Here is a 27,957-nt window from a genome sequence, read left to right as displayed (position 1 = left end):
GGGCCCACGCTTGAGTGCCTCACATGTGCTGGGCTTGGCTGCCCTGGTTGTCCACCTGGGTGAGCCTGGGTCTGCACTCCCGGAGGTGGAGCCAGGCCCTCTTGCCCCTGCCAGCAGCCTTCCTGTCCCCAGGTTCCTCGATAGCCTCCTGACGTGCCACACCAAGGAGTCCTCGCTCTTCTGCCTGAGGTAGGCCGCCTCTCCTCTCAGTCATTGCTCTCCTCTCCTGGGAAAAGAAATAAGCATTCATCAGATAATACCCTGGAGGACTGGGTGGGCTGGGGTGCGGCTCAGGGAGAGCACTGGCCCAGCACGTGCAAGGCCTGGGGCCTTGTCAGTAGTCCCCAGAAAAGACAGACATGTAGAGGGAGAGGTTTCCACCTGGTGGACGTCTCTGATACACCTTGGTTACTGCGCAGTTCCTGGGGCGGGTGTCGCTGCTGTTTTCTGGTGTGGATGCTCCTGGGTGCGTTAGGAGTGGTGGGGGCACCCACGCACGCCTGCAGCCTGGCCCCACGCCATCTTTGCTGCGTCTCCTTTCTTGCTCCCCACCTTCCTGGTGCTCTGGTCTCCGGGTGGGGGGTGGTGGGAAGGCTCTGTTCCCGTTCATCGTTGCCTCTGCACATCATCACAGCTGGTCTCATGTGCCTGGCTCCACGGAAGCTGAAGCCATGCTCAGGGATGTCCCCTGTGTGCGAAGAAGCGTGCTCATCTCTCAGGACACGCCCTGAGCGCACCTTTCACTGGCTCTGAGGACTCCTCCTCTTCTGTTCATGGGGATGACACACCCTCAAGTCCAGGGTGTCCACCTCCCTCCTGGCCATGTCCCTTACAGAACACCCAGTCTCCTGGTTGGTCTGAGGCGGGTGGTACCAGTTCAGCCCTTGCACACCTGAAGTGCACCTGTGCCGTTTTCACATGGTGTGCATCTCTGCCTCATGTGGACAGGGACTTGTGGGGATGACTGCTCAGGCCCCCAGGCCAGAAGGTGCTGAGGTCAGTGTAGCGAGCCCTCCGTGGTTGTTGCTGCTCTGTTCACAGGTTCTGCACCGCAGCGCTCTCTTACGCTCTGTGCAGGGTCTCTCCCCAGCCCTGCGACTCTTGGCACAGCTGTTTGTCTCCAGGTTTTGTCAAAAAGGTAGGTCTACAGGTTCCTGGTCTTCTGTACTGCAGAGGCCAGGTCTGCCACTGTCGCAGGTTTCGGTGGGCATCGGGCCTTGGTTGGGGACTGCCGTGGCCATCTGGGGTGTCTCCCTACTGAATCTGGGTGTGAAGTAGCAGCTACACCTGTCTGCTCCTCTTTTAAAGAAACAGACACTGGCATTCACAGAGTGTGTTCACGAGACGCTTCTTTCCATCTAAAGGAAAATCCTAATGCCTTCATCTAGTGGATCCTGCTGCGTTTGTCACAAGGGCAGACTCCTTGGGCGTTCCATCCCTGGATGTCCACAGTGGGGGCAGCGGGTACCACAGCCCAAACCCCTCCCACGAGGCCAGGGCAGACCTTTGGAAGGTGGTGTGGCTCCAGCCCTCTATGTGCGGGCCTGCAGCACCAGACGCAGTCCGATGCACTCACAGACGCAAGCTCGGGGCAGCAAATGCCAAGCATGGGGGACACTTTGCCCCCAAGGTCACCTGAGGGGCACGACTGGGGGAACAGTGTTCTGGCCTGACCATGTGTCTCTTTCAGTTCCAGTTTCTTGTGTTCAGATTCTTCTCAGAGGCCCGGGTGCCTCTCCCTCAGGAGGATGCAGCTGGCCTTCCCTGGGGACCCCTGTGCCTTTCCCCTGCAGACTGGAAGATGGCCACCCTTGCCCTGTGGAGACAGGGCCACTTCCAGGAGCTGCTCACTGGGGAGTTTCGTGTAGGTTGTCCCTCCCCACCTGGCTGTGTGAGCGCCGAGCTGAGAGGCACGAAGCCCTGGGTATTCAGGCCTACTCTGCACCGAGGCCACGAGAGCGCCATGTGCAGCTGTGAGAAACACTGTGGAAACACCTGATGTGCTTCCCAGGCTCCCCCAGCCGTCCCTGGGTTGAATCCAGGGGTGCTCTACCACTAAACTCATATATTTTGAGATAGGGCCTCATTAAATTACTGAGGCCGGTCTCTCAACTGTGATCCTCCTGTCTCAGCCTCCCATGTTGCTGGGATCACAGGTGTGAGCCTCTGTGCCTGGCCCAATAGTAACTTTTTACAGAGGATTTTAAGGGTGAATTAAAAAACCATCGCAGCCGAGTGCGGTGGCGTGCCTGTATTCTTAGAGGCTTGGGAGACTGAAAAGTGAGGCGCTAAGCAACTCAGTGAGACCCTGTCTCGAAATAAAGTACAAAATAGGGGCTGGGGATGTGGCTCAGTGGTTAAGCAGTCAATCCCCAGTACCCCCCCGCCCGCCCCCACCAAAAAAAAAAAAAAAAACCACGTTGCTGCTCCTCCATCCCCCCGTGTCTGGACAGTTGTTGAAAGGTGGGCTGCACGACTTTCCCAGCTTGTCTACATCCCAGTGTGGGAGGCAGTGGGGCCTGCTCCCAGCTTGCCCCTGGATGCCTGGCCTTTGCCCTCACCCTCAAAGGGTCTGCTGAGGGTCCCCACAGTGTGAGGCTTTGAGAGCAGCCCACCTGCCCACATCTGTTTGTAAAACTGCTCTGGGAACCTTCAGACAGGAAGTGGGCCTCGAGGAATACCTGAGCAGTGGTTATTCACACAGGCCTCCCCCCAGCTCAGGGAGCCAGGAACTCATCTGTCTTGGCTCTGCCTGATCACCTGGGGTGTGTGGGTGTGTGTGTGCGGGGGTGCAGCACATGGGCCAGCGGCTCAGGGCTGGGCAGTGAGCAGGGATAGCGTCAGAGCTGCATGGCACCTGTCCTCACTTCTCGGGCTTGGAGCAGATGCACTTGGTAGAAGAGGCGAGTGTGGAACCTGTGACCTGAGAGGCCTGGGTCTCTTGGGGATGGAGTGTGCACAGGTGTTTCCTTGACCGAATGGGGGCCCTTTCTGTGAGGCTCTTCAACTGCAGTTGGCTTTAGACAGGCCTTTGTTTTGGGGATAAAGCAACAAGTGTGTGGAGTTTGCCCTGCACTGACCACCCTTGTCTCTCAGCTAACCTTTGGGGACTGGCTGCAACTAGAACTGGAAATCCAACCTGGAGCTGATGCCCTGTCAGACACAGAGAGGTGAGTGTCTATGGGAGCTCCTCAAAAATGGCCTCAGTTTTCTACCAAAGTTTGTCTTTTCACCTTCAGTGCAACATTCATGTTAACTGTGTAGCCTCTGCACCAATTCTAATTATTTCATTCAAGAAGCATTTATTGAGCTTCTGTTCTGTGGCAGACTTTCCTAGAATGTCCTAGAAGCTGGGCCTGCAGTGTGTCAGATGAGCCTGCCAAGATGGCACCTGTGTACAGACAGGGCACATGAGGTGCACAGAGGGCTCTGTATACCTGACCGGGCTGTGCCCTAGTGACTGGAAGTAGGGATGAGCACTGCCAAGGCAGGGCCGGGGTAAGGGTGGCTCTGGGCATGTGCCATCTTGAGATGGGAGTACCACGAGCTGGGCAGATCCAGGGCTGAAGACTGTCACGCCAGGCCTGCTGTTCTGGGCACACAAATGGCTTGTTGAAGGACTTGGGTTTGAGGGTATGGAGGAAACTGTCGTCACCACAAAGGCTGGGTGTAAAGTACCACTGGTAAATGCCACTGCTGCCAGGCCCGTGACTAGTTGGCTCTGAGAGTCTTCCCTCCCCTGCTCACACTATCCTCCGCTGCAGTGGACATCTGGGTGCATGGGAAACGGACATGGCAGACCACACTTTCTTGGTGTGAGGGTTCCTAAGAACCTCATCTTAACCCTTAGGTCTCTGTTACCTGGAGGTTATGTTCAGACGTGTTCCTGGATGTCCTGTTCTATGTGTGGCCCTGGGGTTGAGCCAGGGGTGCTCTACCACTGAGCTGGACCCAGCTCTGCTTAGTTTTTATCTGAGACCCGGTCTTCCTGGCCTGGAACTTGCATCTTCCTGCCTCAGCTTCCTGGGTAGTTGGGTTTTCAGGTGTGCACCACCCACCTGGCTCCTTTCTTAATCACACGAGTGATGCGTAGACGGCTCTGTGCGGGCGACAGACAGCACAGCCCTGGCCTACTTGCAGGCTTGCAGCTGTGTGGTTGTGGGATGGGTCTCCACCCCCTGGAGGCCCTGCTGGCTCCCACAGTGCCACGGCACTTTTTGTCAACTGCCCTGCAGTCTGAACACAGACCTCACAACTGTGTGTGCAAGAAGAGTGGGCAAGTTCAGACATCCTTGGTGACTCAGCCTGCACGTCTTTTGGGGGTGTGTAGCCATTGGTCAGGCTGCAGGGACCACACCCCGTCTGGACTTTGGTCAATGGCAGCAGTTTGCAAGGGTGGATCTGCCCCTGAGATTATGCCTTTCCTGCAGCCTCAGGTCCTAGCCTGGCAGGTAGTCAGGCCTCCATGAGGCCATGCTGAAGTGTGTGCCTGAGACTGTTAGTCCCAGCCCCTCCAGTGTTCCCAGCAATCACTCAGATTTCCCAGGTACAGGTTAGGAAGAAACACTGGCCATGACTTGCTTCCTCCTCCTCCTCAGAACTGACATCAGCATTCACTTGCAGACAGGACTTCCACCAGTGGGCAATCTATGAGCACTACCTCCCTGCGCCCTCTGCTTCAGGAGGCTGTGATGGAGACCTGCAGGTGGCGTGCACAGTTCTGGTCAACGTGCTGATGGACTTCTATCAAAGGTCAGCCACACAACACCAAATGCATCTGACTTTTAGGCAGTTCTGAGAATGCACTTTCCCCCCTCAGTCCATCACGTTACACAAAACGCATTTGGGCAGAAGGTGGTACTTAGAGGGAGGCATCCTGGGTCAGCTTTTTCTCCAAGGGCACAGCTTGTGGCAGGAGGAACAGCTATTTCACACCTGTTGTGCAGGGTCGGCAATGTGAAGATGGTACCGGTGGCCTGGCGAAAATCCCCCCTCCCGTAGCAGGGCTGGCGTGCAGTTCTTGAAGCAGTGAGTGTGGACTGGCCAGGTGTCTCCTGGGGTAGACGGTTCTAGCCCCTTTGTCCTCAGGAATGCAGCCTGTGACTCTCCAGGTTCCACCCATCCCTGTCTCGCCCAGCAGGGCTGTGTAGAGGCCCTGAGGCAGACAGTTTCCTTCCCAGGTTGTAGGCAGTGAGTCTTAGGATGTTAGTTGTGAAGATGGAGTCCAGACAGTTTCTTCCACTGTCCCTCCTACTCCCTGGGGCCCATGAAGGTGCTGTCCAGTTGGCACAGCCGTCGTGTGCCATCTGCCGCTGCATGGAAACGTGCTTTAGTGTGGCAGCAGTATAGAGCCTGGGGTGGTGCAGCCCATGCTGTGGAAGCAAGTCAGTCCTGTCCCCTCACACACAGGGACAGCTGTGTGTGTGAAGCTCAGTGAGGGAGTATCTGCTAGTGACCTCCGAGCCCTGGCAGCCAGCCTCCTGCTGTGGAACTGCTTTCTGAACGTCCCAGAAATGGAGCGGCATGTGTGCCCTTGTGTCCTGGGTGTCATTGGCTTCCCTGAGCAGTGCCCCCAGACACATGAGTTTTGATGACAGGGTATGCCAGGGAGGGTGTACCTGTACGGGTTTGTGCATGCGTGCAGGGTGGATGCCAGGCTGTGCTTGCATTCTGGCCCTCAGGAATGATGCTGCTGTGAGCATTCCGCGGGGTTTCTGGGTAGGCGTGTATGGAGTGGAGCTGTGGGTGCAGGGGCCCTACTTCCCACGTGCCACCTGCCTGCCCGCTCCTCTGGGCGTGAGATGCTGTTTCTCATGGTCTCAACTTGGAGCACCTTTGCATGTGCCTTTGGGGAAGCATCTGATCACATCCCTCACCTGCTCCCAGGTGCTAGTGAATCAAACCCCATGTCCTGTGTCCCCTAGGCAAGCAGTCTGCTGCTGAGCTACACCCCTGCCCCTTTTGCCCACTTTTAAATTGGGTCATCGTACAGAGTCTTCACATACCCTAGATATGACCTCTTAGCAACTTGTAAATGTCGTCCTCATTCACTATTAGTTGTCCTTTGATGCACTGAAGTTTTATAAATTTTGATGGAATCCAGTTCAAATTATTTTTAGTTTTAGTACCTGTATTAAGGGGGTTTTTATTGTCACATATTTCCAGCTGTCCCGGCACTTCTCACCCCATTGGAGGGGTTTGTTGCCAGACTCCCAGCTCCACCTGCTAGTTGATGTATCTGTCTGTCCTCCAGCTCTACACACTGATGGCTGTAGCTTTCCAGTAGGTGTTGACGTGGGGAAATGTGAGTCCTCCAGCTTCGTTGCTCTTCAGGATTGCTTTGGCTGTTGTGCAATCTTTGCAATTCTATCTGAATTTTATGAACAACTCCTCGATTTCTCCATGGCCATCTGGCATCCTGATGGGTAGTGCATTCAGTTGTAGACCAGCTTGGGCAAGTATTGTCATCTTAACAACACCGAGGCTTCCATGACCATTTACGTAGGTCTGTTTTGTCCTGCAGGATAATAGGGACTGAACCCAGAGCTCTACCACTGACCTACACCCTAGCACTTTTATTTTTTTGCCCAGGCTGGCACAGGAATCATAGGCGTGTACCACTAAGCTCAGCTTATTTAGTCTTCTTTAATTCCTTTCAACAGTATTTTATGGTTTCCAGGGTGCAAACCTTATACTTTCTGGGTTGTTTGTACCTATGTATTTTATTGTTTTGGTGCTCACAGAAAGGTTCCTTAGTGTTGTTTTTGGATTAATCGTGGTGTGTGGAAATACAGCTTCTGGTGGTATATTGACGTGCTGAACTCAACTTTATCAGCTCTGATACTTTTGTGTGGGTCCCTAGGATTTAGTGCAGGCCATGTCGTCTGTGAGCAGAGTTCACATTACTCCTCTAGATTGGATGCCTTTATTCTTTCTCTTATTGAATGGCTCTAGCTAGAGCTTGTAGTAAAGTGGTGAGAGGCTTCTATCTTTACAACTAAATACGGTGTTTTCCAAGCTGCCCTGCATCATGTTGAGAAAGTGTCGAGCTGGAGGACAGACAGATATATCAACAGCAGCTGGAGTCCAGAAACAAACCCTCACAGGAAGGGTACCAGGACCCTTCTGTTCATAGTTTATCCAAGGGCTTTATCATGATCAGTTGTGAAATCCATTGAATGCTCCTTCCGTATCAATTATAAATGATTTTATAACTGGAATTTGATGTAAACCCAGCGTTGCATTCCAGGGATAAGTCCTGCTTTTCCCTGATATGTACTACTTGTTATACTTGCTGGATTTGGGCTACAAGAAATGCTAGTTTTGCTGCTTGTTGATCAAGCATTGTGATGCGAGCACTGGATAGAGGTGGGCACTGCACTGCTGGAAATGCTGAGCAGACTTCTGTGCCGCTTGACTTTCAGTTCGAGGAGTTGGAATCACTTGGAGAGCTCTGGCTGGGTCCCTGGTGGCCACACAGGAAGTGGGGATCTTCTTTCCAGGCTGCAGGTGAGCTGGAGGGAGCCAAAGCTCCCGGTGTCCAGGGCCTTGAGCTGTCTCCTGCTTGAGCATTCCTAGTGTCTGTGCTTTCCCTGTCTCACCCACTATTGCATCCTCTCACCTGATGAGGCCTGGGGCGAAGCTTGGTTAGTGCATAGGAGCCCCGACTCCCTGTCCACTCCATGCAGCCTGGCCTAGGGAAATGGCAAACAATCTCAGTGCATATTAGCAAGGCAGACCTGCCTGCCAGTGATCGTGCCACCAGAGTGCTGGGAGCCTTTCCTCTGTGGCCCCCATGCTGGGCTAGATCCTGAGGACATAGGATGAGACATGGCAAGGGGGGGAAGAAGCAGAGGAGATGGCCACAACTTGGGTTTTGTGCAATCAGTGATGATGTAGCTCCCAGCCCAAACTGTGGAAGTCAGGTCTGCTCTTGGGAGCAAAGTACCGGCCATTGCGTATTTTAATGGAATAGGGCCCAAGATCTGAATGCATTTCCAGAGTGGGATTCTCGGTTGAATGAATTGAGCATCCTTTGGCATTTAAAAAGTTACACTCAACATTCATTTCATGACGGCATCAGTGTCATGAAAGTCTGTGGAAATGTTCCAAAATAAAGGGGGTTGGCAGCAGAAAGCCACCAACCCTGCCTGGACCCCGTGATGGGGCAGGTAAGTGTGGCCATAACCATGACGCCGGTGGAGCATGGGCCAGCGGAGCCTGTGAGCTAACTCGCCCTCTGCCTGTCCCCACGCACACACGCATGTGTGGAGAGGCTGCCTGGGGTGCAGGCTCTCCTTCCCGGTGGTTCTTGCAGTCATGATGATTTCCAGGTGGATGAGCTGCCACGTTTGTTCTTTCTGTCTGCGGCCTCCGTGTACCACTCTCCTCATGCTTGGAGTGAGGTCAAGTGCCCGAGCCTCTGACCTTGCTGTTTTCCAGGAGATGGTTCTTGACCTGGAGCTGGAGCAAGGTGCAGCTACTCAGGGACACTTTGTCTTCTCGGTGTTGCGCAGCCGGCTGCAGCCTCTGGCAGGTGGGGCAGGTGTGGCCACCAGCCTCCAGAGACAGCAGGAGCTGCTTGCGTGCAGACGGTAAGGCCTGGCTGGGCAGGGTCATGTAGGGGTACCAAGCGTCTTCTCTCCGTTGGTCGCCTGTCTCTGGCCTCCCCAAGCCTGGGATGGGCCATCCTTAGTGGTTTCTGGGGAGGGCAGGTCTGGCGTAGAAGTGCTGGGGATATAGGCCTTCTCCTCAGGTGCACTGCGTGCTCAGGGTGTGCCTCTCTGTGCCTGAGTGGTTTGTTGATTCTCGTCGTGGGGATTGTGGTGCGGTCTCCTGCTTGATGGTTGTACAGCTCTTCACCAATTTCTTTTTTGCTAGCATGTTTTGCAGGACTGCAGCAGCCTGAGCTTGGTGCAGGAGTTGAGGGCACAGGCATGTTGGGTGGGGTGGCAGACCAGACCACTGGTTTGGTGGCATCACAGGCTGCAGGGTGCTCCTTATGAGCTAGGCTCCTCCTGAGCCTGCCGCCTGTGCTTGCCTTCACTGTTGACATTGCTCCTTGTCTCCAAGGCTCCTCCTTCGCCTGCCCCCATCCATCCTGGTCGGCGGCCTGCAGGCCCGACAGCCCATCGACCCCCTCTGCGAGGATTTCTTCCACTTGGTCAACTCTGAGCTGGTAGGTGCTGTGTGAGCATAGGCTGGCAGGGGTGGGAGGAGGGCACAGATCACTGGCTGCTGGGAAAGGAACAAAAGTCATAGGTGCGTGGTGCCTAGATAGCCAAGAACTCCTGGGAGGACTGTGGCGGCTCTCTCCATAGCCTGTTACCTCTGCAGACGCTCCCTCAGGTGTGCACGACAGGGCCCGTGGGAGTCTGCCCGCCAGGCACCTGCCTCTTTCTGTGATAGACATCCACCAGTGTGGGCTGCACCGGATCTTAACAATAACTCGGAGGTGGTTCTCACCCTGCGTCCATTGTCTGGGACTGTGTATCACCAGCTCACTCCACCCTGGAGAGCAGCCGGCATTTGTGCCTAAAGACCAATGCACAAACGTGACTGGAGATTGAGCTTAGGTTCCCTTCCAGTTGTGCAGAACGGCAGGCGACTAGGAAAGCAGACCGGTGGCAGCTTTAGAGACTGTGGCATAGCTGTCATCCCAGTGATGTGGAGGTAGAGGCAGGAGGGTCACATGCTGTGGGCCAGCTGGAGCAATTCAGCAAGACCCTGACTCAGAATGAAATAAAAAGGGCTAGAGGTGTCGCTCAATGGTAGGGCACTTGCCTAGCATGTGCCAGACCCTATGTTCTATCCCCAGCAGCCCATGGAAGTGGACAAGAGCACAGAGACTAGTGTGTGGTCAGCAGAGAAGTGGAATGATAGCGTTGTCACTCTCGGCTAGAGTCAGAGCCACAGCTCCCAGTTCCACCTGGAGCCCATGTGTCTGGGCCAGAGCAGGCGGGCAGTCTTGAGGGCCTTAGCTGGGGAGGTTCTGGCAGCACACTAGGGCAGCCTTCTGTGGCTGATGGCCAGCTGTCCCTAGTGTGGCTTCATAGCTAAACCCCGTAGCACACTGCACTCTGGTCTTGCCCCTCTCTCTGCCACTGGCCTGCTGAACTGTTTTACAGAGAAACTTCTCCCAGGGAGGCGCCTTGACCCACGACATCACCATCCATTTCTTCAGGGTAACTCGTCTCCCCTAGCACCTCCCATGGGACCTTCTCAGGGTCCCTGGGCACAGATCTCCTGTGGGGTGGTGACCTTTAGGAACTGGGCTCACAAGGGTGCCTGGGTGAGCCTCTGCTGTGTTCTCTGCTGCAGGGGCTCCTGAATGCCTGTGCACACAGCCACGACCCCTTGCTGACAGCCAACCTGACTCTGACTGGGTGCCAGACCAAATGCCCCATCCTTCTGACCTCTGCGCTGGTAGGACTGGCTGCTTGGGGTGTGGGGCTCTGCCCATCAGGGCTCCTCACTGCTGCTCCTTTGCCTTCTGTGTCTCGCCATCTTGGTCACTGTGGCTCAGTTGCAGCTTTCTGTGTGCTCTGTGGGCTGCACAGGCCGCCCCTGTTGCCTGCTGGCGGCTTCCTTCTCTGTGAGGCACCAGCTCTTGCAGGGTGTCATGGGGCAGAGGCAGGGCCTTCTCTGTCCTGCCCTCGAGGACAGGTGCCTCGTGGGATTGCTGTGAACACAGCAAGGTAAATAAGGTGCTGCCTGAAGTTGTACAGCGTGAGCCACAGGGTGAGCACAGGGAGCACCTGGGAAGCCCCAGCCAAGCAGCGGCGAGGGCTCTGGGGAGCTGGCTGTGGGACAGCGCCTCACAGGTGTTCTGGTCCTGGAGGTGGGGCCAAGCAGAGCTGCCCTGACCTGTTTTCTCCTGCTCTCTTCCCATGCAGGCCTGGTGGTCAAGCCTAGAGCCTGTACTGCAAAGTCGGTGGAGAAAACGCTTCCAGTGCCCACTGCCCCTTGAGCTGCAGAGGCTGCAGGAAGCCCAGCAGTTTGCCAGCAAGTAGGCATTGGCAGCAGGATGAGGCCGGGTTGTGACCATGGACATCCTGGGTTGTAGTTGCTAGGGTCCCTTGGAAAGGGGTGGCGAGAACCAGGCTAACAGCCTCCAGTTGGAGCAGCCAGGCAGGTCAGGAGTGTTCATGGGACAGGTTTCAGCAGGTCTCATTCCAACTCAGCTTTTCCCATCTTGGCCCCATCTCCTGCTCACATCTAACACTGGCCCCAGACTGCCAGCATCAGGTGTATTAGGGTGCTGATGCTCAGTTCTCCCCCCGGCAGCTCAGTCAGACCTGTGGCAGTCAGGGCAGTCCCCCTCCTGAGGAAGTTCTTGAGGCCCTCCAACGACACACTGGTCGCAGTAACCAAAGGGTAGAAGGCCTTCACGGTCCTTGGTGACTAGTTTTGATTTCCTGATGTACCTGAAACCTCAGCACATAGAAAGCAGGGCTCATTGCCAGGTGCGGTGGCACAGCCTGTAATCCCAGTAACGCAGGAGGAGAATCCCAAGTTCAAGTCCAGCCTCAGCAACTTAGTGTGACTTTGTCTAAAAAGAACTAAAAAAGGGCTGTCGACATAGCTCAGTGGTAAAGGTCCCCTGGATAAAGGAGACTCTCCTACTCACCCTAACTCCACCAGAGACAGAGCTGGATCCCTTTGGCCAGACCCAGTACTCCTTGGAGGACAGAGGGCATTGAGTGCCCAGTGTTCTTATAGACTCTTCCTTCAAGGCTCAGGCATTAGGTTTGCTGCATGGGCTCTGTCCCCTTGGTATGCTTCCACGTGGGGCTGGCATCCTGCTCTGCCAGGGCCTCATGCAAAACCCAGGTTTTGCATGTGAGGACCTGAGCTCCTCTATCCTCCTTGGAAAGCTGTTTCTGTGCTGCAGCGATGACGCATCTCTCTGTCCCAGCTTTCTGGCCCCTGGCTCGACTTCCCCTGCACCCAACCCTGCCTGGGTCTCAGCTGCTGCATTGCACTTTGCAGTGAAAAAAGTCAAGACCGAAGGTGCCAGATGGCCGAAGCTGGACTGCGAGAGAGAGGAGGCAAGGCGGGGCTGATTTTTTTTCTAGCAGGCTCATTTTTCATCAGGGCATTTCTCAGGGTTTGCCAGTGGATGTGGCTTTTCCAGGGAAAATCTTGAGGTTTCCATCCCTTTATTTTGAAATGAAACTCGCCAACGTGCAGTATTAATGACTCAAGTGCTTCTGTTGGGCTCGATTCTTTCCTTGCCACAGCCCTGCAGGCTGTCTGTTGTGAGTGCACAGCACGAGGCAGCATGACTGGACCATGCTGGTGGCTCCACCTTCTGTACAGGGATTTTCAGACTCAGGCCTTGTGCCCCTGGGTTGCTGGGCCCTCGAGCTTGACTGCCCATTGACCCCAGCAGCAGCACCCACATAGGCTGCGAGTGCGGTGCGGTGTGCATGGAAAGCCCTGGCTCCTCTAGAGAGGAATGGGAGGCTGGAAATTGGAACCAGTGTCAGGCAAGCTGGGGGGGTGAGCAGCCAACATAGGCCCACACAGCCCCAGTCGACTCTCGATTCATGTGCCACCCTGAGATCTGTAGCAGAGCCACATGATCTCGTCATCACGTGGCTCTGCTACAGATCTCACATAGGCGTTTAAATACCCTACCTTTTCTAAAGGTCTTGTACTTTGGCTAAAAACAATTTAGTGGCTTCAGAACCAGCCTCCAGCCAGGGGGCCTAGTCCTCAAGGGTCTGGCTTGCTGCCAGGTCAGTGTCCCCTGCCACACCTGGTGTTACACTGCCTCAGCAGTAGTTTTCAACAAGCCCACCTGGAGGAGCAGGTCTGCTTTGCCAGGGCTGGGACACCTGTGACCTGCGTGCCTAACCATACCTGTTGTCATCTGCAGCTACTGGTTCCCCTCTTTTTCTTTTCCTTGATGGACCTGCTCTCGTCACATCTGACCCCAAACGTAAGTGACCTTCCTACCCTCTTTCCCCATGGGTCAGACAGTACACCCCGGATCTCTGGGCATCTCCAGTGTGACAGTTTCTATAGGTTGTCACCAATTTACAACTGATCAAAAAGTCCAGTCCCCTCCCCGCCCCTCACCTCATGTTCCCATGAGTGCAGCAGTGCTTTCGTGAGCCCACACGGGGGCCATGCTCAGCCCTTCCTGGGGCTCTTCTCTGGTCATAGAACACGGTTGACCCCCCGAAGGCTGTGGACACCTGTGCTGAAGTTCTTGAGTGTTTGCAGAGGCGGAGGGTGGATTGGCTGGTGCTCTTCCAGTTGACAGAGACGGGTAAGCTGGCCACTGTCTGGCTTGTGACAGCCGTGTCATTTCTTCAGACGCAGCCAATGGTTACGAATAAGCCCTTGGGGCTCCCTTTCCAAGCTGTTTTCTTGCTAAATTTACAACTGGTTCAACTGTGGCCAATTCAGTACCTCTTATTCAAAGCAACAGAGGACTTCTCAGACCACGGCTACCACGTGTAGGTGTCTGCTCTCCTGCCTGCAGACATCACCCCACGTGGTGTCTGCCCACCTTCCCAGACCCAGGGGAAGGGAGTCCTCAGCGTGGCCACACAACCTCATGTTGTCCCTGCATCCAGACACACTCCCAGAGTGCATGACAGCTCTGTCCCCAAGGCATCCCCAGAGCTGACTGAGGCCCCTTGGCATTGCAGATGCGGGGCTAGGGCACCTTCTCCTCCGCCTGGCCCCAGACCAGCATACCAAGCTGCTGCCTCTTGCCTTCTACAGGTAACCCCCCTGCTGGGCTGGTCCCCGGGGCCTGGTGTGGTCAGAGGGAGCAGCATTTCCCCAGGCACCTAGACTCCCACCAGTTAGGGTCACTTGCCTGCAGCTTGGTGCCACAGATGGGTGGATACACTCTCTGCACTAACCTACTTAGTCTGTGTCATGTTCTCTTTATCTCTAGTCTTCTCTCCCACTTCAAAGACGACACCATCATTAGGGAAGAGGCCTTTCTGCGTGTTGCTGTTGACATGTACCTCAAGCTGGTCCAGCTCTTCATGGATGGGGAGACCAGGGCTGTGTCAGCTCCGGCCAGCAGGAGACTAGAGCTCCAGGGCCAGTCCTCTCCCCAGCCTGTGAGAGCAGCTCCTGCCAGGGAACGGTGGGGTGAGGTGGCACACCAGTCCTGGTCCACTGTGTCCTGATCTGACTGTCCTCTCTAGGGCAACCCTGTACAACTCCTCACAGAAGCTCGTCTTTTTCTGCTGCAGTTAATACCTCAGTGCCTGAACAGCGGCTCCTCAAACATGGCAGAGGTAACCCAAGACCCTCTCCTTGGGCCTGATTTCACCTCTCAGCCCCAGGCTGTGGGTCCTGAGTCGTGTTTTCCTTTCTCACAGCTGCTGGCTGGTCGGGAAGACTGGGACCCTGAGGTGAGCAGCGCCCTTCTGAGCAGGCAGCGGGCTGTGCCGGACACTGACCTCTACCAGGAGCCCCGTCTCTTCTGACTGGATTCTGCTCAGTGCACCAGCCTGGCTCCTTTGTAAATAATTTATTGCAAGCATAACATGAAGCTCTTGTTGCACTAGAAAATGGGTTACAAATCTCCTTGGCTGCAGAAGTTAGGAAAAGGAATCAGTTACTCATCATCTGTCTGGCCTCAAGTAGCTCAGTACTTGGAAAATAAGCTGCTGGTCCCAGAGTGACAGAAAGGCTACGCACTTCTCAAGCTCCCTTGACCAGCCAAGGGAGAGAGGCGCCCTCCAGCCTGCCTGACACGTGATTCTACACGTGGGGCAGGGATGCAGCGTGGACTCCCAGAAGCACGCAAAGCTGTGCCCCAGTTAGAGAACGTGGAAGTGTCTTTAGACCCCACCTCACACCTGCAGAGTTCCAGCTGCTCTAAGTGCCACTGTCCCACCTGCCAACCTCAGGTAGGCTCTGGCTTCACAGCCTGGCCTTCCATGGCCCCAGAGGGGCTCGGGGACCCAGGTGGTGGCTCCGCCTCCAGGGGTAGGGCTTTGTCCTGGGTCTGTGTCAGAGGGTGCACCATAGACATATGCACATTGAGGTTGTGGGCCTTCTCAAACCGCCGGCCGCACTGGTCACAGGCAAAGTCCAGCTCTGTCTCCGCCTTGTGTTTGGTCATGTGGTACTTGAGGGATGCCCGCTGCCTGCACTGGAACCCACAGACTTCACACCTGGGGACAGAGGCAGGTGAGGGAGGCTGCACACCAGTCCCAGCCTCCAAGCACCCAGCCCACACTTACTGCAAAGGCTTGGCTCCTGAATGGCGCATCTGGTGGACAAGAAGGTGCTTCCTCTGCTTGAAGGTCTGTCCGCATTCATCACAGATGTAGTTGCGTACCTCTGGAGACCAGAAAGGGAGTGAGCATGGGTCCCCAAGACACATTAGCCCCGTGGTGTGTAACCTGGCACAAACACTGTGTGCCCACGCCAGGGCCTTGTTCACAGATGGGTATTTTCCTGATACAAACAAAAGCTTCTGAATGGCGCAGGTATACCATCTGGCTGACTACTGGGCAGGCATGGTGGTACAGTCTACAATTCCAGCCACTCAAGAGGCTGGGGCAGGAGGATCCCGGAATCCCAAGTTTGAGGCCAGCCTGGGCAACTTAGCCAGACCCTGTCTCAAAATGAATTAAAAGGGATGGGGATGTAGCTTATGATAGAGCACCCCTGGGTTCAGTCCATAGCACGTGTGTGCACGCACACACACACACACACACACACACATTGTGTAGGGCAGGAAAAAATCTGGAAATAATGTCCAGTGAAAGAAATGGCACATGGATGGGTTTCATGGTGAGTGAGCTAGCAGTCACATCACTGTGTTCAGAGTTCTAGCATGGAGCTCCCTGTTGTTGGGGACAACTCCTACAGCACCTCTGTTGGGAGGGATCCACAGGCTCAGGCCAGGAGGAGGCTGAGGGGGGTGGTGGTGGCAGGGAGGAGGTTCAATGCCTTTCCTGTACCTGATTTTCACATTTCTACAAGGTACACAGAACGGTAGAATGTTCTATAACAATGAACCCATGGGGGCAGGGTGCCAGACTCCTGTGCTGTCAGTCTAGCAACTGCCTGGGTCCTGTAGGAGAAGGGCAGATTCACCTTGACCTCTCAAGTAGCCTTTGAGCACCCAAGGCCATCTAGTATCAAGACACAGTCTTGGTCCTCCTAAAAGGGTGCCCAGCCGTGGTCATGGTCACCACCCAAACTTGGACCACACCTCTGGGAGTCTGGCCTGTGAGGGTAGGTGCGTACCCGTGTGAATGAGCTTCACGTGGCGCTGCAGATAGCGGTCGATCATGAACACCTTGTTGCAGCCGGGGTGGGGGCAGGGCCTCTCTCGGACCTCCTCGTGATGCTCCTTGATGTGCTTCTGCAGGAGGGTACAGGCAAAGGATTCTGGCTGCTTGGTCTGTTCAAAGTCCCAACCCACTTCCCACTTCCTCAGCAGACAATGCCCGGCCCTCCTGGAAGCAGGGCAGATCCAACCGCTCCATGTACCCCCTCCTTCATGCGGTGCTGCAGTGTCTGCCACTGAGCTACACCCAGCCCCAGCCCCAGCTTCACTCCTCTCCAGCCCACAGGCAGCGTCTCTGACCACAGGGTCGGCTCTACACAGGTCTCCGGGACGGGGCTCACACTAACCCCTGTCACCCCTCAGCTGTTCCTCACCTTCATCCCGTCAGCCCCGCGATACACGGCTGTACAGCCCTGGTAAGGACACTTGTAGATGGTGGGCAGCTCCTCCCTGCAAGGCACAGCATTTGTGGAGGCGCTGCCCCGAGGAACAGGGCACCCGCACCACAGCCCCTCACCTCTCGCAGCGGAGCTGCTGTTTCCACCCAGGCTTGGGTCCCGGCTTCTTTCGAGGTTTTGGTTCTTCAGCCTTCTTGGCCTCTTTGCTTTCACTCTTCTTACCAGAGACCCTGAGAAAAAAAGACACCCCAAGATTCAGTCCCGACCTCCACTCTGACAATCCTTGGTGTTCCGTGCCTCTCTTCAGACCCCAGGTCCTCCTCCCGCTCCCATGACCTCGCTGCTTCTGGGCCAACTGGCACCACTCTGGAGACGGTGCAGGCGCAGAAAGCAGGTGTCTCCCCACCAATTGGTGCATCTTCAGAGCCAAAGCCTGTCTGCAGATGTGGACAACAAAGCTAAGAAGATGGAGGGTTGGTCCCTGTACCACAACCTCACACCAGAAAAAAGCTCAGCATCACCTCTGGACACTCCAGAGCCTAACAGGCAGGCCCAGAAAGCAAGGGCAGAGTCTAGAGGGGGCTGTAAGTTCACCCTGTGGCTGGGGCTAGAACAGGAGTGGGACTGCATCCAGAAACATGGGATGGTGGTTTCAGGTTGCAGCAGGTGTCCCAGGAGCATCAGGAGAAGCTGCAGGACACTTGTTTCCTTTTGGGCCCAGATAAGGAAACCCACAGCAGGCACCATGCTCAGCAGTAAAGGGCTGAAATTCTACCATCAGGAAAAAGGCAAGATGCCCATGTCATCACTGTTTTTGAACACACTATAGAGGTCCTGTGCAGAGAGACTCGGCAAGAAGAAAAAACGGAAGATAAACTATTCACAGGTGACACAGCTACATATGTGAAGTACCCTTCACAAAAATTACCAACAAAGGAGCTGAAGGTGCAGCTCAGGGGTCGAGCACCAGCATGCACACGGACCTGCAGGGTACAGAACCAAGTACAAGCCCACTGCTCTTTCTATGAAGGCCTAACCCTGGTTGATGGCTGACGGGGACCAGTTTGGAGAAGGTCGAGGACCTGAGACATCCCCTGGCATGGCCAGGATGCCCTTTAACAGCATCTATCCTGACTCCAAGAGCATATTTGTGTTTCCTGGCTCAGCCATCTGCTCCCTTGTTGAAAGCTGCAGGAGCACAGATGTTCTTTTTGGTTGTTGGCTGGTCATATTTTTATTGTTTTGTCTTTGTTTTGACTTTAAGTGGGTTGGCCAGGCCCCCTTACTGGTGTTGGAAGCTTTAAAGCTGTATTTTGGGGGTGTATAGAGAGTTATAGATGTTAGCAAAAGCTGTTTTCAGCTCTTCCTGGGGGAAAGAGGAGTGTTATAGCATGGCCATCTGTACCAGTTTCTTTCGGTATGGGACCGTCTTTACTCAAATTTGTTTCCAAAATAATATTAGAACTGAACCTAAAGCAACTGAAGTGCAGAGTGTGGAAAAGGATGGGAGGAAGATCTGGCCCTTTTGCTGGAGGGCCCCCACAGCCTCTTTCAGCCTGGCTGGCTGTTGGACTCCCTGTTTTCTGCTAAGCCTCCTCTCAGAGTCATCTTCAGTAAGGGTCAGCAAGGTAGCTAGGAAGGTGGGAGACTGAATTTTTAAAAAATATTTATTTTTTAGATGTAATTAGACACAATGCCTTTATTTTATTTATTTACTTTTATGTGATACTGAGGATCAAACCCAGGGCCTCCACATGCTAGGCAAGCGCTCTACTGCTGAGCTACAACCCCAGCCCTAAATTTGCCCTGTGAAATAAGGAAGTTGAAAACCAAAGAAATAAAATGATGTGATACCAAAAACAAAAAAACCTCAAACACGCCTGTGATCCTATGATTCCCAGCAACTCAGGAGGCTGAGGCAGGAGGATGCAAGTTTAAGACCAGCCACTACAACTTAGGCCCTGTCTCAAAATAAAAATTTAAAAAGGCTAGAGGTGTAGCAGAGCACCCCTGGGTTCAACCCCAGAATCTGAAAGAAAAGTAAATAAAATAATTAGGAACTAAATTAACCAAAGGCAAAATACTTGCATATTAAAAATCCAGAGCTGCTATAGCTAGAGACCACACACGTGGAAAGAGCCAATCATCCCCCGCCCCCCCAGCACAGAGCTCCACTGCTGTCCCCACCCACAGCCCAAATAGGGTGTAGCTCATGGTAGAGAGCTTTGCCAAGCATGGATGAACCCCGGTCTAATCCCAAATTCTGCAAAATAAAAATGAAAAAGAGATTTTTTTTTTTTGAGAAGTGGAGAAACCCATCTAAAATTTAACATGGAACTTTAAGGAATACTAAACAACCAAGTTGGCAGGGGCTGGAGATGTGGCTCAAGCGGTAGCACGCTCGCCTGGCATGCATGCAGCCTGGGTTTGATCCTCAGCACCACATACAAGCAAAGATGTTGTGTCCGCCGAGAACTAAAAAATAAATATTAAAATTCTCTCTTTAAAAAAAAAGAAATTACATTTGATGCATGACTGTGATCCCAGCTATTTGGAAGGCTGAGGCAGGATGCAGGAGGATCACAAGTTCAAGGCCAGCCTCAGCAACTAAGCATGGCACTAACAACTTAGCTAGACTCTGTCTCAAAATGAAAAATAAGATTAAAAGGCTGGGGGGATGTGGCTCAGTGATTAAGCACACCTGGGTTCAATCCCCAGTACCAAACAAAATAAACAAAAAACTTCCACAGATAAAAAAAAAAAAAAAAAAAAACAAGTTGGCAGACAAAACTGTTACTGAATACAGTTACATACACGCCAATCAAATGGTCTGGAACAGGGAACTCACACAGGACCTCCTGATTTTTCAACAAGGTGCCAGCACCGTTCAGGGAGGAGAGAATACCTCTGCAACACATGGTGTCATACACTAAGATCAACTCAAGTGGATCAGGACCTAATCTAAGAGTAAAACAGCATCAGTAAATCATAAAAAACTTGCATTTGGCAGTAGCTCCCTAAATATGACACCAAAAACAGAGACAACCAAACCGGCAAATTAGACTTGTCAAGTTTGAAATGTTGTATATTGATAGGTACTACCAAGATAGGAGAGGAGAAAGTGTTTGCAGACCACCCATCTGGTGAGGATTTGATATCCAAAATACATGAAGAACTAAACAGCAAACATAGTTTCAAAATGGGCAAAGTCTGCCTGTTATCCCAGAGGCTTGGGCAGTTAAGGGAGGAGGATCACAGGTTCAAGGCCAGCCTCAGCAGCTTGGTGAGACTCTTGTCTCAAAATAAAAAAGGGCTGGGAATATGATGACTCAATGGTTAAGTGCCCCTGGGTTCAATTCCCAGTAAGAGCCCCCAAAAGATTTCTCCAAAGACAAGTTGCAAATGGCCAACAATCCTAGAGTCATACCAGGCAACTGCATGCACAAGGAAGAGAAGCCATTTCACACCATCTGCACAATGAACAAAACCCAGGAAAGCGCAGGATGGCAAGGATGACTGCCATACAGACTGAAGGGGTGCATCCCCCATAGAAAACAAGGGCGACGCCTCAGAGTCACACATGAAGCACCAAACAAGCCCCAATTCCACTGTTAAGTATACACCCCCAAGGGCCAACGGCAGGAACTTGATGAGTGTTACAACGTCCTTGACAACAGCTGAAAGGTCACACGACCCCACACAAAACCCAACAGCCAGACAGTGTGTCCCTGCAGTGAGTGCGGCTCAGCCACACAGCACTGGGGGCAAGAAGGGGTGGGGCTCACGGCAGGGAGCAGCAAAGGCAGTGCTCAGCAGGTAGTTTCTAGTCATGATGATGTGCCCCTGTGTCTGCACCTGGTACTGCTGGACTGTACACTTAAAAGAGGTTTAAATAAGTGTACTAAGGGAGCCTTTTTGCTGATGTGCAGGCTGCTCCATCTCCCTGATAACTGTCCAGTGTCCGCTCCTGGCCAGCCCCATTGCTGGGTAGGGTGGCCCCCTCCTGTCAGTGACAGGCCATCTCCTCCCACACCAGACCACCCACTTCTGAAGCTGTAGTCTCTGAAGCTCACTGATAAATGAACATCCCACCTCCCCTTTCTCAGCTGTTCCATCCCCTCAGGCCAGGTCCTGGCTTTGACCTCTGGGTAGGACCTTTGTGCTCTGACCCATCTCCAGGCTGGGGACCCCGATGGCCAGGACTGTCTGGAGTCCAAGTGGAGATGACTGAAGAGGAACACTTGTGAAGAAGGCACAGGGCCTGGGCCAAGGCGGGCTCAAGGCCTTATCTTTGCAGGTTCTCAGCTGGAGCTCACATGCTACCACTTGAGGAGTCAAGTGGCCTCCAGGTCCGTGCACATCATGGTTAGCAGAGGACCATGTCCAGGTCCTGTTCTCATCTCCTGCAGTGGTTCCCACCTAAATAGCCCGTATTACTAGAGGCCTTAGGATATTATCACGTCCCAATCCAAAGTGTGTGTCTGTGTACCTGGGTGTCAGCAGCCAGGGCCCCAGCAGAGCACTTCCCCTCCCACCTGTCCCTCTTGGCCCACAGCCCTGCCACACCAGTGCCCAGCAAACTCCAGGTGTGAGCCAAGACTCAGCCTATAGAGGCCACTATATAGGAAGCAGGGCCTCCTCATGGCAGCTCTAGGCTGCACCCCAGCCATGCTTCCTGTATGAGACTCACCTGGCCCCAGTCAGCTGTGCCTGCTCTAGCCTAGCCAAGCACTTCAGGCTTGGTCAAGTGTTCTGATTCTGATTGTCCTCCTACTTTCCTCTATTTTTCCTTCCATGAATGTCAGAACTTTCTTGAGAAAAAGGAAGCCAAGTTTATGTCTCTTATAGGATTTTTCCTGGCTGATTATATGGCATTCAGAGCTGCTTGCTCTCTGGGCAATGACTGGGTCAGGCATCAGCTGGCTGCTAAGTGCTGTGGGATGCCCAGCTACAAAACAGTACCAGAGCCTGGCACAGGGTGCATGCCCATAATCCCAGTGACTCAGGAAGCTGAGGCAGGAGAATCACAGTAGAAGGCCAGCCTTAGCAAGGCCCTAAGCCACTTAGAACTTATCTCAAAATAAAAAAATAGAAGAGGTGTGATTCAGTGGTTGACCCCTGGATTCAATCCCCAGTAAAAAACAAAAAAACACTATACCTCTGTGCCAGAGTCAAAGTTGGGAGTGGTTACCAAGCTGGGTCCCTGGGCCTCAGAAGTAGGACCCAGGGAGCAGGAAGCAATTGAGATGGGTATCCTGGTGGCATGCACTTAAGGAACAGTGCTGCGTCTTATCAGTAGCCCCAACCAGCAGCCACAGGGACCCTCCTTCCACAGATTCATCTGCCTGTCTGGCCCTTCAAACCAGCCTACTGGTCACTCAGAAACCACATCTGCTGGGCTAGAGAGATGGGGCCAGGGGAGCAACAGAAGCATGGCTCTCTCACGTGCAGACCTGGGCTCACCCACCACTCACCACCCACCAGCCCCCATGCCGGCAGCAGGGCTGCACCCTTACTTCTTCTCTGGGTAAGGCTCAAAGGACTCGTCGGAGGACTGTGTACTCTGCTGCTTGTCATTTTCATCCTCACTCAGGAAGTCTCTAGGAGAGAGGATAGAGCCTTCAGCAAAGTCCCCTATGGGCCAGCCACAGACCCCAGGCCTATCTCCAGACACCCAGAGACCCCATGGCCCACTTCAGTTCTCCTGAAAATGTCTAAAAATCTACAGCCATCTCCAACACCGTTTCCTACAGGAAGGGCAAGCCAGGGTCACTGAGCTCGGGCAGCAGCCCCCACGAGTCATATTCTCCAGTGCCAGAACCCCAGACTGAAGAAGGCTTCTTTATGGCCCATGAGGGATAGACTCGGAAGGTGGGCTGCATGGTGGGTGGCTTCACCACTGAACCTATGTAGCTGACAGATTTACTCTCAGCCATTCCCAAGTTCAGAGGTTAGATCTGTGACCTTCACCTTAAAACACAAATCACTGTTTGGTCTGTTGGTCAGCAAATAGCCAGGCTAAAAAGCCCATCATGTTCCCCCAGGCTGCCACCCGCATATATGGAAGAAGGCCTGTGGCCATCCAGCAGCTGAGCCTGAGCCACATCTCGTCTCCTCACTGGAGGAGAACCAAAAACTGGCCGTCCTTCCCCATACGGACTACATGCATCTGGGCCCCCACCAAGGCCACGGGGCAGGATGGCAGGGGGTCAGCTTCAGCCCAGAGCTGAGAGACCCTGACAGCACTCCTTCCGAGGGAGGCCCACAAGCCCAACCTGAGCAGTGCCTCCTCAAGCCTCAACCCCATCACAGAGGGCAGTGCGTGGCACCTGCTGTTCTAGTGGCACCTGGGTTAGCAGAAAGCTAAAGCTCTTAAGAAGAAAAGAGCCAGGAGGCAGTTTAACCAAGGACACTCCCCCCTGCCCTGGGCTAGGAACTGCCCTAGCTCCTGGGAAGCTGTGCTGGGTTCAGGGGCCTCTGGAACCCAGGAGGCCCCCAGTCAGAATCAAGACACCTTGGAAGCTGCCCTGGCCTCGCCTCTCCTCCCAACCCTGGAGGCAGGGAGTGCCCACCAGGCATGGGCAACAGCCCCTCAGGTGGCTGAGTCTGGTTTTCGAAGGAGAAATGTTAAGCTATTTAAACCCACTCTTCTCTCACCCCTCAGAAAGGTCACTGAACTCGTCTTTTACCCGATCATCCGAGGCTGAAGACGGAACCTGCTTCTCACCCAATTGCCCTGGGAAGTGAAGAACAGGCTCCTGTTACCAACGCAGCAGAGGCTCTCACGTGGAGGCAGTGTGCTGCAGCTGCCTCCGCAGAGCCTGGGGTCCTCGGGCCTCAGCCCCCTGCTAGCCTAGCCCAACCCCATGTCCAGAGGTGTAGGAACCTCCCAGATGGTTGTCAGCAAGCCTGACTCCTCCTCCCAGGCTCAGGCCCTCAATCCAGGTGGCTGACCCACAGTTGGAATTTTGGGGACATTTCTAAGAATATTGGTTTTCAGGTTTTGCTTTGATGGGTCTTGCTATGCTGCCCAGGTAGGTCTCAAACTCCCAAGCTCAGACGATTCCCCCACCTCAGCCTTCTGAGTAGCTGGGACTACAGATGCCACTACACCTGTGCATAGTTCACAAAATCAAGTACTCTGAAATGCCTGTGACACTCAGCTCTGCCCCCATAGCCCTTCCAGGGAGCTGTGCTGTCCCATCCACGTGTCCCTAGCTGAACCACCTGGGTGGTCGTGTTTCTTTAGAGGCCCACTAAAGACCTGCACATAGGAGCCAGATGAGTGCCCACAGGTGAGAGGTGTACAGGTACCCATAGAAAACCAGAGGTAGACAGGAAGCTGACACTGGCCCTCCCAACACAATGTGTAGGGGCAGCTGCACCACACACAAGTGGGGTCTGGGCCCCACAGAAGGACTGCTCCCCTCAGCCAGTCAGCAGCAGAGGCTGCCACACACCAGGGAGTCATAGGCAGCTGGCCCAAAGCAGCAGCTTCTCTTCCCCCACATCCCATATACAAGGCCCCATTATCCTCCTTTCCCTTGGTGCTCTCTGCCCTGAGCACTGACTTGGAGAAAGACTGGACAACAGATGAGAAACTTCACAACAACTGCTAGAGCAAAGCCTACTTGGGAAGGGACGGAAAGCCCAAACAGGCGGGTGCCCACCTGCTCCCAGGAAGAAGCATGGAGGCTGGCTCCACATCTTTTCCCGTCACCCCATTTCCCCGCACCACGACCAACACCAGGATGGTGGAGAAGTTTGCTCTCAGCTGAAGACCCTGCCCCGCTAGGGAATACAAAATCCTAGCCTAGCACAGGCTACAGGTGCCTCCTACCTGGGGCCTCGCAGGGGGGAAAGCTGGGCTGTGGTGGGGGGCCTGGTCCAGGCCCCACAGGGCTGCCATCTGAGGGAGGTGAGGATGTATCCATGCTGGGTGGCATCTTGGTCTCAGCCCCAACTGTGGTCCCTCTGCCCTGGGAGAGCTGAAGGGCAACCCCAGGGGGGCTGGATGCCTGGTTCTGGGTGAGCCCTGGGGCCGTCTCCTGGTCCCAGGCCCACTTGACTGCCAGTGCACTGTCCAGCAAGAGGGTTCTGCAGCGGGAGTCGGTGTCCATGGTGTAGTCGTGGCCCCGATCGCAGCACCACACAGCCTGGATGATGCCGCAGTACTCGGAGGACAGTGTCCTCTGAAGGCTGGGCAGGGCCCTGCAGCTGGCCGCATGTCCGTGCACCCACCCCACCAAGCCGTGCAGGCACCGGGGGCTCGAGGTGATCAGATCCACTGAGGAGAGTCAATAGAGATGTCAGCCCCATACAGGCCAACTCCCGGCCCAAATGAAAGCCCACCCTGATACCAGGGGCAGACTTACCCAGACGAGCTCCTTCCTCTGCCACTGTGGGGGGCTGAGCACCAACCCTGCAGAGATCAGCGTGGCCATAAGCAGATGCTCCCTCTGTAGGAGCCTCAGATCTCTCAAACCTTCCCAGCTGCCTCCCACTGAAAACCCTCTGCTGGGAAACCTGTTCCTTCCCAGGGCTGCCCCTTGCCCTTAGAACCTGGGAAAGCTGAAGTCTGGGCAGAGCTCTGCAGCTTTCCTGTGGGTCCCATGGGTGCCCGAAGTACCAGGGCCTGTTTACACTGGCTTCTGCAGAGCCAGGCACTGCCTACCCACCCCACTGCAAAGGTTCCCACTTCGGTACTCCCTGACCCTAAACACCACCCAGCACCCAGGGCACTTCCTGTGACATGCTGTATCCCTGAACATCCCCTAAATGACTAAACAAAAGCCTTCTATGAGGGCTGGAGTTGTGGCTCAGCAGTAGACCACTTGCCGGGCATGTGCGAGCCCCTGGGTTCCATCCTCAGCACCACATTAAAAGTAAATAAAAATAAATATTTAAAAAAAAAAAAAAAAGCCTACTATGAGGCAACTGAGCCTGGTTGTAGCTCAATGGTAGAGCACCTGCCTAGCATGTGGATGAAACCCTAGATTGATGCCCACTACTGAAAAAGGGCGGGGGAGCCTACTTTGCACAAGGTTTCCGATGGCCTGTCGGGGTGACGTTGACTCTCTGCAGAAAGGACCTGAGGAGGCTGTGGCACTGGTAGAACTGGGTGTGGCAGTTCTTGCAGATAAACTGAGACAAGGCTGGGTCCTGGTGCACAGCCACACCCAGCAGTCGCTGGAAGTCCCTGATGAAGACGCGCTCCCCTGGGGACGGTCTCTCAGAGCTCTCCCCAGGTGCCCTGTCAGAGATGCTTCGGAGACTCCGTGAGGAGAACTTCCCGTGGCAGAGGCGACAATGCCCCATGGCCAGAGCCCGGCCTGTTCCTGGACAAAGCAATGTCAACAGTCAGCAGGAAGCCTGGCAGCTGTGCAGACACAGGAGAAGCTCTGAGGAATCTGAGCCTGGGGGGAAGTGCCCTCGAGGGCCTTGAGAGGCAGGCCTCAGGCTGGACGTGTGAGCCCTCAGGCCTCAGGCACTGGGCTCAGCGGAACATCCAGCCTTTTGGAAGATCACTGGTTCAACAATTCCAAATGCATCCACAAGGGTGGAGCTTCATTCCTGCTCTAGAAATGAAGGAGCTGTGCCCACACCATCCATCCCTGTGTCTCCTGCCTGCCAACTGAGGGTGTCACCTCATTTCCTGCCCCCATGATTAAACCAGGGGGCACAGAAAGGCCTTCTCAGAAGGGCAAAGTTATTACACAGCCCAAGTACACTGCTGCAGTGAGCCTAAGCAGCTGCAGCCAGGGGGGTCAACTAGTTCACAATGAAGCGGTTCTACCACACCTTCTGGATGAGCTTTCACCAACAGGAACCTGAGGCTCAGAGTGGTTAAGTTATCTAAAGGGTGCACAGAACAAAGGGTCGGCAGGTCCTGGAGCAGTGGTGCACACCTGTCATCCCAGTGGCTCGGGAGGCTGAGGCAGGCGGATCCCAAGTTCAAGGGCAGCCTCAACGACTGAGCAAGACCCCCGTCTCAAAAAGCAAAAGGAACTGGGGATGTGGCTCAGTGGTACAGCGCCCCTGGGTTCAATCCCAGCACCACAAACGAGCAGGAATGAAGGCCGGAGCTGTCGGACGTCAAGACCTGAGCACTGAACACCTAGCAGCCTAGAGCGCGGCCGGCCTGCCGAAAACCACCGCCCCGCGAGCCGACAGACGGCCGGGCGCGTCCCGCGGGCCCCGAGGCCCTCAGCGCTTCCGATCACCGCGCCAAGGGGGCGGGAGCGGCCCGCTTCGCCCACGCGGCCCGACCCACCTGCCTCGTCCGCTCCGTCTTCGCCCGCGTCCGCGCAGGCCCGAGCCGGGGCCCAGTTGAGACGCGCCGCCGCCAAGGCCGCCGCCCTGTCCACGCCTGGTGCGCCACTGCGCGAGGGTCGGCCCCGGGTTCGGCCGCTAAGGCCTCCGCCCGAGGCCCCGTGCGGCCGCGCCGCCCCCGGCGACAGGAAGCGGCCGAGCCGGTCCCGCTTCATGGCGGCGGCCGCCACTACGGCCACTACGGCCGGGCCGAGGTATTCGGGGCGCCTCGGGCGGACTCGGCTCAGCTCGACTGCGCTCGCTCGGCTCCGCTCGACCCCTCTCGGGCCTGCTCGGCTCCGCTCGGCTCCGCTCGGGCCCTCTCGGCTCGACAGACGGCCCGCTCGGCCCCGCTCGGCCCCGCTCGGCTCGACCCCCTCGTTCTGCGCGGCTCGGCTCGGCTCGGCGGGGTTCGACCTCACTCTGCTGGCAAAGTTCCGCTCGGCCCCGCTAGAACTTACGCGCTCGGTTCCGCGCGGTTCCGCGCGGTTCCGCTCCGCCCCACTTGTCTGCGTGCTGAATTCGGCTCGACCCGCCGTTGGGCGTCACCGGACCCGACACCGGCGAGGCAGGGACCGCGTCCTATCGGGCCGAGGGCCACACTGCCCGCCGCGGCCGCCCGCGGGTCTGGCCTCAGGAGGACGAAAGTCGCCTAGAACTCGTGACAAGTCCGCGGCGGGGAGGCGCGCTGGTCCTCCCGCCCTCACCTCGGGCGGCCGAGGGGCCGATCGCCCGCCGACGTGGAGGCGCGGGTTGTAGCTCTTCAGGGCTCTCGGCAACCACGCGAGGAGGCTGCCTCCGCCAATCTCCTGGTGCGGACGGGGAGAGGGCCCGCCCCAGACCACTGACAGGACCCGCCCCCCGCGCCCCGGCGCCCGGCTCCCTCCACCGGCGGGGCGGAGGCTTACTAAGCGGGGCGGGAGGGGGGGGCAGCCGGAAGTACGCCGCGCCCCTTCCGTTAGTCCG

At 55.3% G+C, this 27,957-nt stretch overlaps 2 protein-coding genes across 5 annotated transcripts in view; one reads left to right on the top strand and one right to left on the bottom strand.

Annotated features, from left to right (window-relative positions):
- Fanca (FA complementation group A) overlaps window positions 1–14,476 on the top strand; it is a 40,558-nt gene extending 26,082 nt beyond the window's left edge. The window contains exons 26-43 of the mRNA XM_077793408.1: window positions 2–189; window positions 1,042–1,138; window positions 1,691–1,864; window positions 3,097–3,170; window positions 4,624–4,752; window positions 7,425–7,509; window positions 8,443–8,594; window positions 9,073–9,178; window positions 10,128–10,184; window positions 10,321–10,425; window positions 10,896–11,008; window positions 11,918–12,050; window positions 12,884–12,946; window positions 13,174–13,279; window positions 13,665–13,740; window positions 13,919–14,090; window positions 14,178–14,270; window positions 14,355–14,476. Of these exons, the coding sequence (XP_077649534.1) occupies window positions 2–189; window positions 1,042–1,138; window positions 1,691–1,864; window positions 3,097–3,170; window positions 4,624–4,752; window positions 7,425–7,509; window positions 8,443–8,594; window positions 9,073–9,178; window positions 10,128–10,184; window positions 10,321–10,425; window positions 10,896–11,008; window positions 11,918–12,050; window positions 12,884–12,946; window positions 13,174–13,279; window positions 13,665–13,740; window positions 13,919–14,090; window positions 14,178–14,270; window positions 14,355–14,462 (2,031 nt within the window). The 3' untranslated portion in view covers window positions 14,463–14,476. The remainder of the gene's footprint in view (window position 1; window positions 190–1,041; window positions 1,139–1,690; window positions 1,865–3,096; window positions 3,171–4,623; window positions 4,753–7,424; window positions 7,510–8,442; window positions 8,595–9,072; window positions 9,179–10,127; window positions 10,185–10,320; window positions 10,426–10,895; window positions 11,009–11,917; window positions 12,051–12,883; window positions 12,947–13,173; window positions 13,280–13,664; window positions 13,741–13,918; window positions 14,091–14,177; window positions 14,271–14,354) is intronic.
- Znf276 (zinc finger protein 276) lies at window positions 103–27,887 on the bottom strand. 4 transcript variants are annotated; one of them, XM_077793409.1, is made up of 11 exons: window positions 26,954–27,887; window positions 25,715–26,018; window positions 25,056–25,102; window positions 24,521–24,967; window positions 23,338–23,416; window positions 22,197–22,280; window positions 16,800–16,910; window positions 16,657–16,732; window positions 16,240–16,357; window positions 15,225–15,324; window positions 103–226 (listed from the first exon to the last, which is right to left on the bottom strand). In XM_077793409.1, the coding sequence occupies exons 1-11, from the start codon at window positions 27,165–27,167 to the stop codon at window positions 211–213; spliced, it is 1,596 nt and encodes a 531-aa protein (XP_077649535.1). In that variant the 5' UTR covers window positions 27,168–27,887; the 3' UTR covers window positions 103–210. The 4 variants fall into 4 exon arrangements, with proteins under 4 accessions (XP_077649535.1, XP_026257598.1, XP_026257599.1 ...); XM_026401813.2 differs by lacking the exon at window positions 103–226 and adding an exon at window positions 14,515–15,155; XM_026401815.1 differs by lacking the exon at window positions 103–226 and adding an exon at window positions 14,518–15,155 and having other exon boundaries at window positions 27,453–27,887.
- Window positions 27,888–27,957: the final 70 nt, after the last annotated feature.

This window comes from Urocitellus parryii, chromosome 15, assembly GCF_045843805.1.
Source record: "Urocitellus parryii isolate mUroPar1 chromosome 15, mUroPar1.hap1, whole genome shotgun sequence".
NCBI lineage: Eukaryota > Metazoa > Chordata > Mammalia > Rodentia > Sciuridae > Urocitellus > Urocitellus parryii.
Note: the sequence above shows the minus strand (reverse complement) of the source record. Positions and strands in the feature narration are given on the sequence as shown.